Source organism: Erythrolamprus reginae, chromosome 3, assembly GCF_031021105.1.
Source record: "Erythrolamprus reginae isolate rEryReg1 chromosome 3, rEryReg1.hap1, whole genome shotgun sequence".
NCBI lineage: Eukaryota > Metazoa > Chordata > Lepidosauria > Squamata > Dipsadidae > Erythrolamprus > Erythrolamprus reginae.
Window position 1 is genome coordinate 109,648,129 of NC_091952.1, and position 15,242 is coordinate 109,663,370.

At 40.7% G+C, this 15,242-nt stretch overlaps 1 protein-coding gene across 1 annotated transcript in view; it reads right to left on the reverse strand.

The window, feature by feature from the left end:
- KCNT2 (potassium sodium-activated channel subfamily T member 2) overlaps positions 1-15,242 on the reverse strand; it is a 295,119-nt gene that overhangs the window by 48,427 nt on the left and 231,450 nt on the right. Inside the window, exon 21 of the mRNA XM_070746341.1 lies at positions 4,274-4,408. Coding sequence (XP_070602442.1) covers positions 4,274-4,408 — 135 coding nt within the window. The remainder of the gene's footprint in view (positions 1-4,273; positions 4,409-15,242) is intronic.

Consider the following 15,242-nt stretch of genomic DNA (forward strand, 5'->3'; position numbering starts at 1 on the left):
CAGTGACTCCCTCTTGTGTATAGGAGAGGTATATTACATATTTCTGAAATATTTGGTCTGAGGTTCATATATTGAAATAATAAGAATATCCCAATAAATGATATCCTTTGTATGCAAACCTAGTCACCTCCTAGCCTCATACTCTTCTTTTGTCCCTCTCACTTGTCTCTTTCTCCCTTAAAGACACTATTTGTTATGTTATGATGATTGTACTTCAAGGTCAAAGTCATTTCTATCTATGGAAGTTCAGATGTTAAATACAAATGACTGTCAATGAAGTACAATAATTGTAACATAATAAACCTATGAGATTTACCATATTTTTCGGAGTATAAGATGCACCAAAGTATAAGACACACCTTAGTTTTATTTTATTTTATTTATTTATTTATTAGATTTGTATGTTTTGGGGGAGGAAAACAGAGAAAAAAAAATCTGCTACTAGATATTCTTCTGGCTAGCGTCCTTAGTCTGGTCAGCTTCAGCACATTATTTTATCCGGGGTTGGGGCTTTTAAAAAAACCTTATTTGGGGAGAGTAACAATGAAAAAGCTTGCAAGCCGATAAGACTGGGAATCATTAGCACCTGGTTAGGGTTGGAAAGAAACTTATTTGGAGGAAGTAGAGCAATGAAAAAAAGCCTGCAAAGACTTAGGACTTGGAAAACATTTGTTGCAGAGAGTAACAATGAAAGAGCCTGCTGGGAAGATTGTTAGCAACTAGTTAGGCCTGGGGAAAAGAGCTTCAAAAAAAAAGCTACATTCAGTGTATAAGACACACCCAAATTTTCAGCCTCTTTTAGGAAGGAAAATGATGTGTCTTATACTCTGAAAAATACAGCACACAGAATATTTTTTGGAATAGGTTTTAAATTACCTGATGACTTTGAGGGCCAAAATATTACTAGAGTAATGGTTAATAGGAAAAAAAATTATCTCTGTCCAGTGGTAGGCAGAAGGCAGGATGGGGTGGAACACAGTTCCACCGGCAGAAATGAACATGCATGTGCAGCTCCAGCTGATCGGCGGCTGTCACTTCCTGGATTACTGGTATTGGCTCAGCTCTCCTTTTTTTCCCCGCTGCTGCATCCTTGCTTTTTTCCTCCTTCCTTCTTCCTGGCCTCGGACGAGCTTCCCTCTCTTCTGCCCGGCTCCCCTCCAGCCTCACGTGGCCACCTCCCGCCTGAGGTGCAAGCAGAAGGCATGGGTGGAAGTGGCGCTGGCAGCATTTATGCTTCTGGCAGCACTTGTTCGCCTAGCTACCCAGCCTTAAGCGGGAGGGCAATCCAGGAAGGACAGGGCAGGAAATTCAAAGCAAATTGTCACTCTGGCGAGCGACACTGGTAAGGTTGTAAGTCAAAGACTTAACAGTTCACTTCAACGATAATGATCGTTCAAGCCACCCCCACCTGATCACATGGCTGACAAGCCACTCCTATCCAGTCACATGACCATTAAGTCACATCCACAAAATAAGCCACACCCACAGTGTGGCAGTAAAATTTTTGGCTGCCAATTACTGTCTCTGTCACAAAATAAGGTCTAAAACAGTTTGAACTGAAATGTTTAAGTTACACTTCTGCTAGCTGTTCATTGGTTGTTTGACTTACTAATTCAAAATACCAAGAAGCTTTACCTGAAGCTTGATTAGGGAATGATTATCTACACAACTTGTGTGTGATCTCTTTTCTAACAGGAGATAGAACATCTGAATCAATCTGTTACATGATTTCCTCACCTAGCTAAATTGTATGCCTGGTTTCACACGAGGTCTGCACAAACTTAACACAGTGATCCAAATGAGAAATATAAAAACACTGTTTAGAGAGCACAATTCCTTTTTTCAGTATTTTATGTGCTAGAATTGGTCTGGCAGGCATGTCCAACTAGGGGAAAACCTTAGTCTAAAAAATGTGAAGCCTTCCATATTTCTAGCAGCAACATAAAATGAAACATATTTTGAAGAATATTATCTTTCCAAAGTAAGATTGTGGAATAGAAACATCCCCCTCAATTCTATTTGCATTGCTAGTTCTTGATAAGACACTCTCTGTCATGGAAAATATCTGCATGAGATAATATTGTCTGTCCAGGAGCTCTTTGGTAACCCTTTTGTTAATCAGAGAAACTGGTATATGGTGGGTCTTTAGTAGAACTTCTTTTTTTTTAGAGTCTTCAGCCTTTTGGCAATTTGTTCAGCCTGGGAGGAAAGCCATTATCTAACTTAGCCACCTCCAAACCTTACTCGGTTCTTGAGACTTCTTGTTTGTCTTTTGTCTCACATCTGAGATCATTTTGTCCAACAGGACAACTGGTAGTAGCAAATGCTTTATTCTCAAGACAGAAATATCTATAGGATGAGAAGAAAGCCTTCCCTTTTTGTTCGACTAACTTGCTTTTTTCATTTCCATCTATAATTGAAATCAAGAACTACACAAAGGGCAAACAATTTAATCCAGAGGTGCCTCTTTGAACCATCTGAAGCCATTAGACAATGGAGCAGTATAGCTTTGGACTGTTTTGAATCCCTTGCTCCAAGTCAGCCAAAGTTTCAGAGGGCCAGAAGGTGCACTGACCAGATCCAGCCAAAGACTACTGGCAAGAAATTACTGATAAGGGCCTACTATATATAAATTCCTTTCCTTTCAAATGTTTGAGGAGTCAGCTAATAATGATCTTCATGACTTAAACTTCTGAACATGATACAAAGGGAAGGAGGAAAACTGAATTTTTCGCCCCCTTTGCTTTTTAAAAATCCAGAATCATTAACTTATTCTCCCTTTCTACACAAAGTAGCTTCTATCCAAAGGCATATATTTGTGTGTAAATATGTATATGTGAACGTTGCATGTCATAAATTCAAAATGCTGACTTTCTTTGCTTTCCCCATAATCTTTACAATTCTCTTCCTGCTTTCTATTTTCATAATTGTACACAGGAAAAGCTTACTTCAAACTTTCCAATTTTTTCATTCTTTAAACATGTTCAGTATATCACTAAGCTTTCACAGATTATTTCTGTTATTTCATTTTTTTCATTTCATCATCCCAAATATTAATTGATAAATGGTTTGGTTATTAATTAAAGTTTCATTTCTGGATCTTGAGAATTCTTAAACCTGTTTAATAATCTATTCTGTTCCAATAGAATTGTCTTTATAAAGGTCCAGTTTATAAGAAATTCATCACTAATGCAGTAGTTAGACACGGCATAACTCCGAGTCCTCGGAGAGGGGCGGCATACAAATCAAATCAAATCAATCCAATCCAATCAATAAATATCAAACCTAATCAGGTTATGTTCTTTGATGAGCAGCAAGAGGACTATTTAGTACCAGAAACCTATTCAAAGCAACAAACGCAATATACTTAATTAGCAATGGACATCTGTTTAACTGTGATTTACCCAGATTACCAAGAGGTTAAATACAATACAGTAATTTCTGCCACACGAATCCCAGCGACCAGTTAGGTCCCACAGAGTTGGCCTTTTCTGGGTTCCATCGACTAAACAATGTCGTTTGGCGGGACCCAGGAGAAGAGCCTTCTCTGTGGTGGCCCCGACCCTCTGGAACCAGCTCCCCCTGGAGATTACAACTGCCCCCACCCTCCTTGCCTTTCGTAAAGTTCTTAAGACCCATCTCTGCCATCAGGTATGGGGAAACATCTCCCCCAGGCCTATACAGTTTATACATGGTATGTTTGTGTGTATACTTGCTTTTAATAATGGGGTTTTTAGTGTTTTTTAAATTATTAGATTTGTTCTTATATTGTCTTTGTTATTGCTGTGAGCCACCCTGAGTCTACGGAGAGGGGCAGCATACAAATCTAATTAATAATAATAATAATAATTTATTGTTTATTAATTATTCACTTGTTAGGATTACTAGGCAAAATGCCCAAAAGATATTGTTTATCTACTCTGAATATTTATGTGCTCAATGGAGATGGAGCATCAAAGATAATCAGAAACAGATGATTTCCCTCATAACGTGATACCCAATACAAACCAATTCCTAAACCAGATTTAACAAAATACACTAGGATTCATGTTGTAATATTGGGAAGAAATTTATTTGTTTTATTGCTTAATTTGTGTAAATAATATTAGATCAAGTGAAAGGTTTTGTGGTCATGTTAGTCATTAATGTCACTAAGAAACCTGATATGATCAAGTCTATTTATATTATTAAAATTATATATTTTTATGGAATGTAAATGGAACAGTGAATTTCATTGGGAACAGAGTAAGTAAACAATTGTACAGCCACTTACCTAAAGAGGGTTTGTACATTTACAATTGTTTTCGCATCTGCCATATATTCTTCTTCAGCACTCATAGTGCTTTCCTTGTCCACTACAACCATATTGGCAGCAAATGTCACTCCACATTTTAGCAAATCATCTAGACTTTTGCAACGGGACAAAAAGTTACATGAAGTCAAATATATATTGGTCATAACAGGTTAGCCATATATTCTGACAAACGCTTAGTATTTTATAAAATAAAGTAACTGTGACTAAATTTAAGTTATTCTTAGTAGTTGCTGGACATATCCTAAGAGAAGCACTTCACTGTTGCCTACCAACTAGACATCAATGGCCGGCAACCTCGCAATAGTCCAAAACAGAGATGGCAGGACATATCCTAAGAGAAGCACTTCACTGTTGCCTACCAACTAGACATCAATGGCCGGCAACCTCGCAATACAGTGATCCCCCGCTCGTTGTGAGGGTTCCGTTCCAGGACCCCCCGCAACGAGCGGGTTTTCGCGAAGTAGCGCTGCGGAAGTAAAAACACCATCTGCGCATGTGCAGATGGTGTTTTTACTCCCACAGCGCTAGCGAGGAGCCGAAGATTGGGGGCGGCGCGGCTGTTTGCCGCCGGCATGGAGGGCTTCCTAGCAGCCCCCCAAAACCGGGTTGGGGGTCCGGGGGGCGCTGGCTCTCGCCGCTTTCGAGCTGAATCCGGGAGCGAATTCGCTCCCGGACTCAGCTCGAAAGCGCCGAGAATGAACGGCGTGGGCGGGCGAAGGGCGGGCGGCAGCGAGGAGTTTGCGTGGGCGGTGGGGAAACTCCTCGCTGACGCCAGCAAGAGGGGGAAAACCCAGGGAAGCCGCCCAGCAGCTGATCTCCCGGTTGCCATCTACGCATGCGTGCCCACGGGCACGCATGCGTAGATGGTATTTTGACTTCCGGGTTGAAAAATAGCGAAGTACCCTGTTCGCAATGGTTGGGGACGCAATAAACGGGGGATCACTGTAGTCCAAAACAGAGATGGCAAGACACCATCAACAAATTTGCAAGCTGTGAGTCTATACCCTGGAGACGCAGCTGACCGTACAAAGTGGCAATGATCTGAAAAGCGAACCCTGCACTAATGGGAATATGCTAGGAAGAAGAAGATTCTTACCATGTTTCCCCCAAAATAAGACAGGACCTTATATTTTTAATCCCCCAAATATGTCCTCGGTCTTATTATGGGGGGGGGGGGTATTATTTTTGGGATTCAGGAGGCAAGGTGGGTCATGAGACGTGCATTTTACTGGAATCTGGCAGCTCCTTGGTGTCTCTCAGCAGGTCTTAGTTCCAGTTCCAGCCATTACCATAGAGTGGGAAGCACACTTGCAGAGCGGCCACTGCCCTGGCTGGGATTTGGAAGCCTCAGAGTCGGTGTTTTGGGGAGAGAAAGAAAGACTTCTGCTGCTTCTGCATTTGGCTGCAGGCAAAGAAAGCAGCAGAAGCTGTGCGTCTTCCAAATCCCAGCCATGGCAGCAGCTGCTCTGTGAGGTCACTTCCCACTCTATGGTGACAGTCATTGGAGCCTCCCCTTCCTCCTGCTCCTCTCTGCTCCAATCTTCCCACAGTCCTCCCACTTGAACGCTGACTGACTGGAATGCCCACTGGTATGCTCATGAAGCCCCTCCACCTTGGGAGTCGCCAGATGGAATGGAGACTGAGCCGGACTCCTCCTGGGGAGGGGAGACTTGCAGCACCCTTGTCTGTACTCCCTTCCTCCTGCAGGTCCTGCTTACTATTCCAAGGTGCCTGGCAGTGAGACAATAGGCAGCCAGAATGATGCAGCTTGGCCAACCTGGCCGCGGCCAGTGCTCCCTGCCCGCAGCTTAGCTTGGCCTATAGGGGGCCAGCCAGGGCCTCCGTAGGCAGCGATGGGAAGGGTAGCAGCAACATCCATAGAAACATAGAAACATAGAAGTCTGACGGCAGAAAAAGACCCCATGGTCCGTCTAGTCTGCCCTTATACTATTTTCTGTATTTTATCTTAGGATGGATATATGTTTATCCCAGGCATGTTTAAATTCAGTTACTGTGGATTTATCTACCACGTCTGCTGGAAGTGCCTCAGATATCCCTGATCAGCAGAAGCAGCCAGCAACCAAACATGAGCTGACAGTCAAACTTCTAGCCAGGTGCAGCAATAAAAGCAGCCAGCAACCAAACCTCTCAGACGGGGTGGGGGGAAATGCACATAAGACACAACACCAGGACAAGGAACCTTTTGGCTGCATGCTGCATTCAAGAAATCTTTCTCCCCTTTCACTCCAAGAGGCTGCCTAGCCGCAATAAGTCTCACAATTTTTTTTAAAAAAAATTATGTAGAAGGTATTTTTGTATAATTCGTAGGAACAAATAGAGACAAATGGACAAATGTATGCCATGTTTTTGAAATGCTTAACTTGTTCTCTAAAATGATGTAGTATGAAAAGAGGAGCAGATATCTTAATCTGGCTCCAGTTTATTTATAATAAATAAAGCAGGAGCAATTTGAGTATGCATGTTTGTTGTTCTCTTCTCAGACAAATAACTGAACAGTTTGCTTACAGTTAAAAGTTAGTTTTTGTATATTGCTAATCAAAAGTAAACTATGAATGTAATTTATTAGCAAATAAGTACAGACTTAAGTTCCCTTTAAATGAAGCTCTGAAATTTACTATTAATATTTACAAGTTATTATTAAATGTGAACAATAGTTAATGATAGAGAGTGTCATAAACTATATAACCATAGGCAAGTGAGAAAAGAGAATTACTTAAAGAAGGAGGGAGAGTTATAATGTGTTGTGGATTTAATTGCCCAGTAATTCTACCAATAGTTGAACTACCTTCTGAACAATAATATTACCAATAAACAGAAGTGACTAAGCCTGCTAGAAACAATGGAAGACGAAACATTTACAGGATTTATTTATATTAAAATTCTATTTTAAGTCAAAGAATCATATTTTCTAAGAGCTTAATTAAACTTTATTCTAAGTCATTATGATGATTTTTCTGCACAGTATTAATCTGCATCAAAAGAGGGAGACAAAATGTAGAAATAGCTAACAAAACATAACCCAGATAAGTGATGGTATAATTAAAGCTTCTTGACTCCAGTGACGTATTTGGTAGAGAAAGCAGATTCCAATCATCATAGCTAGGCCATCTGTTCTTGCTCACTATATCTAGTTGATATCTTTTATTTCATTCTCCACAATTTCTTAGTTAGATGAAATTATATTTATCTATTATAGGGAGTCCTAGACTTAGGGTCATTCATTTAACTAATGTTCAAAGTTAAGATGCCACTGATTTCATTGAGAGTCATATCAGGGTTGCGTTTGAGGGCTGGCGAGTATGGGGTCAGGGTGGGTATGATCATGGTAGGCATGGCCAGGTGGGTGTGACTATGATGGGCGTGACATGGGACTCATGTTGTGTGTGTGGGGGGGGGCAACCTGTGGTGGCCAAGTGGTAAGGCAGGACTTCCCTCAGACTCTCACTCACTGCTTTCACTGAAGAAACTTCTTGAATGAGAAGCAAAACATCTTCAGAGAAAAACTAGAAAGTCCAGTTGCCTCTTGAAATAGCACCTTTGGGACACACATGACCTGGATGATTGAGAATCTCTACACATCCCTTACTGTAGACTGAGCATATGAGGGATCTAAGTTGCATGTTCCTCCTGCCCTCCATCCTCAGTCCACTGAAAAATTGTCTTCCATGAAACCAGTCTCTGGTCCCAAAAAGGTTGGGGACTGTATGGTATAGAAAAGAACAATATGGAATACTGCCAAGGTAGCGAGACAAGTAGCAATATGAAGGTGAAGGATTGGATAATCATTTCTTTTAAGTGCCAATGTATGGGGTGCCCCCCGAAAAAATGGAAACACCTTGAAAAATCATCAAAATATCTTTTAATATGGTGTTAGTCCAGCTTTTGCGGCAAATACAGCCTCAATTCTCCGAGTATTGATTCATAAAAATTGTGAATTGTTTCCAATAGAATTTTAGCCCATTCTTCAGTTAAAGCACCCTCCAGTTCTTTTAGAGACGATGGTGGTGGAAATCGACTTCTTACTTGAATCTCTAAAATCGACCATAAATGCACAATAATGTTGAGATCTGGTGATTGTGGTGGCCAGATGAGATGCTGAACTTCATTAGAATGTTCCTCGTGCCATTCTTTAACAATTCTTGCTTTATGGATTGGTGCATTATCATCTTGAAAGATGGCATTCCCCTCTGGAAACAGTTCTTGAACCATAGGATGGTCGGCCAAAATTCCTAAATAGTGATAGCTGTTAATTCTCCCATGAAGGGAAATCATTGGCCCAGCGGATTTCCAAGAAATAGCAACCCAGATCATCACTGAACCCCCACAACGTTTGACAGTTGGGAGAATGCAGTCTGGATGAAATGATTCTTCTGGCTGTCTCCAAACGTAAACACAGCTGGAGGTCGGAAAAAGGGTAAACAATGATTCATCAGAGAAAATCACATTTTGCCACTGCTCGAGGGACCATTTCTGGTGGTTTCTACACCACTCTAAATGCTTTGAAATATTTGTCTTTGAGAGCAGAGGTTTTCTAATTGCAGCTCTTCCATGGAATCCAGATTTGTGAAGCTCCCTTCGAACAGTTTTTTGTGGAAACTGGGTTCTGTACGTGTCTATTGAGCTCTGCAGTGATTTTAGGAGCTGTGGTTTTGCGATCCGCTCTAACAATTCGCTTTAGTGTCCAACGGTCTCTCTCAGACAACTTCGACTTTCGACTAGACCTGTGCTTGACTGAGGACATTTCCCCTTCTCTTTCAAAAGCAGTCATTACTTTTGAACATAATATTCAAACATTATGATGCCAAAAAGCCAAGTGTTTCCATTTTTTTGTCCACTCCTGTATTTTGAACTATATCTCTCATTGCTTCTCTTGCTTTGTTCATTATCAACATATTTGTTCAATGTATTACATCCTTTGAGTGCGCATTGCACCAAATACGTTAAGAGGCATTTTTCTTATACTAATGTTCTTTGAGGAGGTACTAAAGTGAAGTGAGTTCTCTGCTGAGTGTAAAATGAACCAATTAAAACTCTGGGTTGTTGCCATGTAATATATGAAATAGTCTTTGGGTACAGTATATTCCATAATAAAAAGTATTAGATACATAGTATCTTTCCCATCTTTGAGAAAAATTGAAGAGATACATTTAAAAAAAACCATTTTTTACCAGCTATTATAAACAAAAACAAGATACTTTAAGTTTGAGGTATGCTAAGCTAAGTCTGAGCAGAACAGGATAAATAGCAGTCAAATGGCAATATATTGAAATATTTTTGTATTCTTTGGAATCATAAAAATGAAATGAGTATTTCAAAGTGAAGCACCTTTTGGCTTTATGACAAATTCTATATTATCTTAAAATAGCAGGCGGTGCTATTTTCAGTTAAAATTTAAACTTTTGTTTTAAAAGTCCACAGAAAAACATCTCTACATGGAACAGGTTTTTGGTGCCCAAAGGTTTGAGGGTCATTGTCCTAATACACAAGGCAACCTTTTGAGACCAGCCAATGTGCATTTTAGCTGAGTATTTTACACATAGGCTTTATCAATTAATGAGTAAGTTTGCATAAGGACTTGGAGATAAGAATTCCTTACTATACAGTGATCCCTCGAGTTTCGCGATCTCGATGTTCGCTAAACGCTATATCGCGAGTTTTCAACCCGGAAGTAAACTCCACCATCTGCGCATGCGTGCCCTTCCACGCATGCGTAGATGGTGGAGTTTCCCCGCCGGGCAGAGGCTTCCCTGGGTCTTCCCCCTCTTGCCCCGGTAAGGCGCGAGCAACGGCGTGGGCGGGTGGGCGGGGAAACCCCAGGGCCGCTTCTCAGCTGAGAAGCGGCCCCAGCAACAGCGCGGGGGGTGGGCAGCACGCGCGCGCGCGGGGGAAACCCCAGGGCCGCTTCTCAGCTGAGAAGCGGCCCCAGCAACAGCGCGGGGGGTGGGCAGCACGCGCGCGCGCGGGGGAAACCCCAGGGCCGCTTCTCAGCTGAGAAGCGGCCCCAGCAACAGCGCGGGGGGTGGGCAGCACGCGCGCGCGTGGAGGAAACCCCAGGGCCGCTTCTCAGCTGAGAAGCGGCCCCAGCAACAGCGCGGGGGGTGGGCAGCACGCGCGCGCGGGGGGGAAACCCCAGGGCCGCTTCTCAGCTGAGAAGCGGCCCCAGCAACAGCGCGGGGGGTGGGCAGCACGCGCGCGCACGGAGGAAACCCCAGGGCCGCTTCTCAGCTGAGAAGCGGCCCCAGCAACAGCGCGGGGGGCGGGCAGCACGCGCGCGCGCGGGGGAAACCCCAGGGCCGCTTCTCAGCTGAGAAGCGGCCCCAGCAACAGCGCGGGGGGCGGGCAGCACGCGCGCGCGCGGGGGGAAACCCCAGGGCCGCTTCTCAGCTGAGAAGCGGCCCCAGCAACAGCGCGGGGGGGCGGGCGGCACGCGCGCGGACAAGCAGCAGCAGCGAGGCGGCGGGGAAACCCAATCTTCGGCTCCTCGCTGCTGCTGTGGAAATAAAAACACCATCTGCGCATGCGCAGATGGTGTTTTTACTTCCGCACCGCTACTTCGCGACAAATCGATCATCGCGAGGGGTCCTGGAACGGAACCCTCGCGATGATCGAGGGATCACTGTACATCCAGAAAATACATCATCAGTTTCTAGAAATAATTCAGAAGTGGATGAAAGTGGAAAAAATAGCCAATTAGCCCAACCCAATTCTAGTGCAAATTAAAGCTTTTTAGAAATACAGTGGTACCTCTACTTAAAAACTTAATTCGTTCCATGACCAGGTTCTTAAGTAGAAAAGTTTGTAAGTAGAAGCAATTTTTCCCATAGGAATCAATGTAAAAGCAAATAATGCGTGCAAACCATTAGGAAAGAAATAAAAGCTCGGAATTTGGGTGGGAGGAAGAGGAGGAAGAAGAGGAGGAGGACAGTCGCTGCCCAGAGTGAAGGGAGTGTTTCTTTTCTCTGGGTGCTGGCAGAGGTTTATTCCCTCTCCAAGCACCCAGAGAAAGGAAAATGCTTTGTTCGCTCTGGACTGCCAAAGCCTCCTTAAGCACCACCGAAAGGCTCCTCTGGCAGCCCAGAAAAGCCCGAGATGATTGGGATTAAAGGGGGAATGGCAGGAAACTGACTGGACCTTCATTCCACTCTCAAATTTCCTGGGAAATCTTTCCAGGCTCGGGTTCTTAAGTAGAAAATGGTTCTTAAGACGAGGCAAAAAAATCTTGAACACCCGGTTCTTATCTAGAAAAGTTCTTAAGTAGAGGTGTTCTTAAGTAGAGGTACCACTGTATTGTTTTCCAGGTCCCAAAAGTGCTTTTCCAAAAGGCAACTTGATTTTGTTTTGTTTTTTCCTTGAAGGAAACAAACAAGGGGAAAAGACAAAGAAATGTCCATCTGCCTTTTGGAAGAGCACCTTTGAGACAACCATGTCTTGGATGATTAAGAATCTCCACAGACATAGTTCTCCAATGTCTACTTAACTCAGTTATGAATCAGTTAAGTCTACTTAACTCAGTTATGAATCAGTTATGGAGAGCTCATGTAATTCAGCATATCTGTTATATATACATTGTATATACAAATATAGAGTTATATATGTTTTTTTCCTGTCATATATAAAGCTACTGCCTTATAAGCAGAATGCTGAGGTTCAAATGCCAGTAGAGGTGTGGATAGTTGATGAGAGTTAAATAGCTTGAAATAGATCTATACTAGTTTCCCTTCATTTTCATTATCAGCAAAAATATGTTACAAATATAGAGTTACTATATATAAATGTAATGAATAAATGTGACTGAACTATACATCAATTCAACTGTCGATTACCATGTATAAAATTAGAAGGTTCTTTTTAAAAAGGAAAACTTAATAAGCAATATAAAATGTTCAGTGTGCTGAAGAACAAGTAAGCATGCAACGATACAACTTCAAAACACTAAGCACTACATAAAAGCATGCAAATACATGGTACTACACACTACAATTCACCACAATATTTAGTGTACCAAGAATCATTTTACCTACTTGTCAATAGAGCCAACCATGTAGTAAACCATTGGAAACCAACAGATTGCATCCAGAAAATGCATATCTGGCCTAAATAGCAGATGGGTCACAAAGTGAAAGATAGTATCACAAAAATTATGTGGGTCCTGTAAATTATTTAGTTCTAATAATGTTAAATACAGTTTAATTGGAAAGTGGAAAAATCTCTAATACTGCTAATGTTTCATTTTAACAACCATGTTTGATTCTTTTCTGTTTCTTCATTTGTTTGAAAAATGTATGTAAAATTCTGCTTGATTTTTCAGATACATTTCTTTTGATTGATACATTTTTAGAGACATACTTATCTATTGAAAATCTCTTTTTTTGGCAATTATTTTAACAATTTATCTAATGCAGTTATGTAGCCCATTTCTGCCTTAAATAAGCAAACAGACCACTTTGGCCTTGCAGTATTGGCAACCCCTGGGTTCCTTCTATTAAACAGTATCATCTATTGAGACCCTTCAAGCCTGCCTTCCTTGTACCTATACCTGTGCTCTGTAATGAGGTGCCCCCCGAGACTCAAATCTCTCTCCCACTCTGCTTTATTTGGAGACAGAGGGGGTAACCCCATCTTTCATTTCATCTGATCTGTCACACTTGCCATCTTTCATTGATTTTGATGTACAGGCAGTCCTTGATTATAACAGCTCATTTAGTGACTCATTATCCTTTTTCACACTTACAACCATTACAGCATCCCCAGGGTCACGTGATTAAATTTCAGTTACTTGATGCAGTTTCTTGCAATGTCCTGGGGTCATGTGGTCAGCTTTTTGCCACCTTCTTATAGGGAGAGTCAATAGGGAAGCGAGATTGACTCAACAACCATGTTAGCAACTTAACAACTGCAGTGATTCACTTAACAATGGTGGAAAGAAGGGTCATAAAATGGGGCAACTTTGACTTAATGGCCATCTTGCTTAACAACAGAAATGTTGAGCTTGATTGTGGCCATCAGTGGAAGATCACCTGGAATAACTTTATTTGATGGTTATGAGATGTGCAGAGTCATTGGGAGTTGGCAATCAATTTGGAACAATGTACACATGCAAATAAAAGCTACATCTGGGCTTGCAAAGCTGTTTGAAAATTACAAATTTGTTTATGGCAAAGAAGACACTGTCTATTGTGCTTAATACCGATAGCTATTATGCATGTTGCCTAGACTGGATTTTTCAGTATATCTCGATATTTTTATGGGGAGGTATTTCTCTTTACAAAACTGTGTTAAGTTTATTTTAAAGTTTATACAACAGTTTACAAGTATTAATATTGTAAGTGCAAAAAGAGATGAATGCATTGGTATCAATTCAATGGAATTTAAGCAATAGTGAAGCCCACAAATATATATATATTTATTACAAGCATAAAAAAATCCCTAGCATATTTGTTACACTGGATGCTGGATCTCATAATTGATGCTGAAAACATTGATAAATTCTCTCCAAAAAAGAAAAAAAACCCCACAGCCATAAGGAACTATGATGAGGTGCAATTAAAACTATAATACAGAAATCGTATATTAAAAATCATGTAAAGCATTTAAAATATGAACCTGAAAAAATTCAGTTAAACACTAGAGGGCCCAATACTTCTACATTAAAAATGTTAGCCCACAATGAGATGAGTAGCAGAGATATATTTTTTAATCCCAATAGAACTATTTTAAAGATTCAGGAGTTCAGGCAAAGTTTTACAGATTTTACAGATTTTCTTTATGATTTCATGCTACAGCGATGTCAAAATTAGATTTCTTTTTCAAGGAAATGGCATCATGATCTTTTGCAATGGAAAATTATTTTCAATACAACTTATTTCCAATGGCAATAGGCAAATTCATAAAACCCATACCCTGGAAAGTTACTTAAATAATTGAGGCAAAGCGTCTCCAACTCCAAGTAAAATAGCAGTAGTGGTAATAGCAGTAGGATAGTACTAATATAATAATCATGAAAAAAATGTTTAACTTATTATGTGTAGAAATGGGTAAATTTAGAAAAGGAAATTAATAATATAAATAATAAAGAACTATTATTTAAAAATTGGAGTAGAACAGAAATCAGTAATTTAATTGATCCTCTCAAAGCATGCTTAGAAATATGGTCCAAATGGCAGAGGAAATGTGGAACTAGGAACTCCAAGCTATCAACGTTATACGTATTGAATACAGCGGAAGATATTAACTTAAGCAGAATTATTAAAGTATTAAATAGCAAAGGGATAACGAGAATTGAACAATTATATGAGAAAGATGGAAGAGTTAGCAGAGCCAGATTGGAATGGTGGATTGGTCAACAGAAATGGCTGCAGATTAATGCAATAAGCACATATCTAAATAAAAGTGAGAATAAAGAAGCTCTTTTACGAGAAGAAAATTGTCTAGAAAAAATAATAAGAGAAAAGATTAATGAGAGTAAAGCACAAGCCGGTAACATATATAGAATGCAATTGCAGGTGGAAGAGGAACTAACCAAAAGTTTGACAAGATGCTGGCAAAATGACTTACAAATAGATGAAAGTGAAATGAAAGAAATAGTAGAAAATATATATAAGATTAAAAACACGAGAATTAAAGAGATGAGAAGGAAAATTTTACATAAATGGTACTATACACCAGTACAACTTGCACACTTCCAGGAGAGAGAGAAGGGTAATTGTTGGCATGGGTGCCAAGAAAAGGGAATCTTTATGCATATGTTCTGGGAGTGTGCAGAAATTCAGAAATTCTGGAATGAAGTACAGAATGAGATTAACAAAATGTTAAATATCAACTGGACAATTACAAAAGAAATAGCAATTTTAACCAAACAAAGGAAATTAGGTGAATTTAAGGAAATTAAATCTGCGGCATTGGAAAG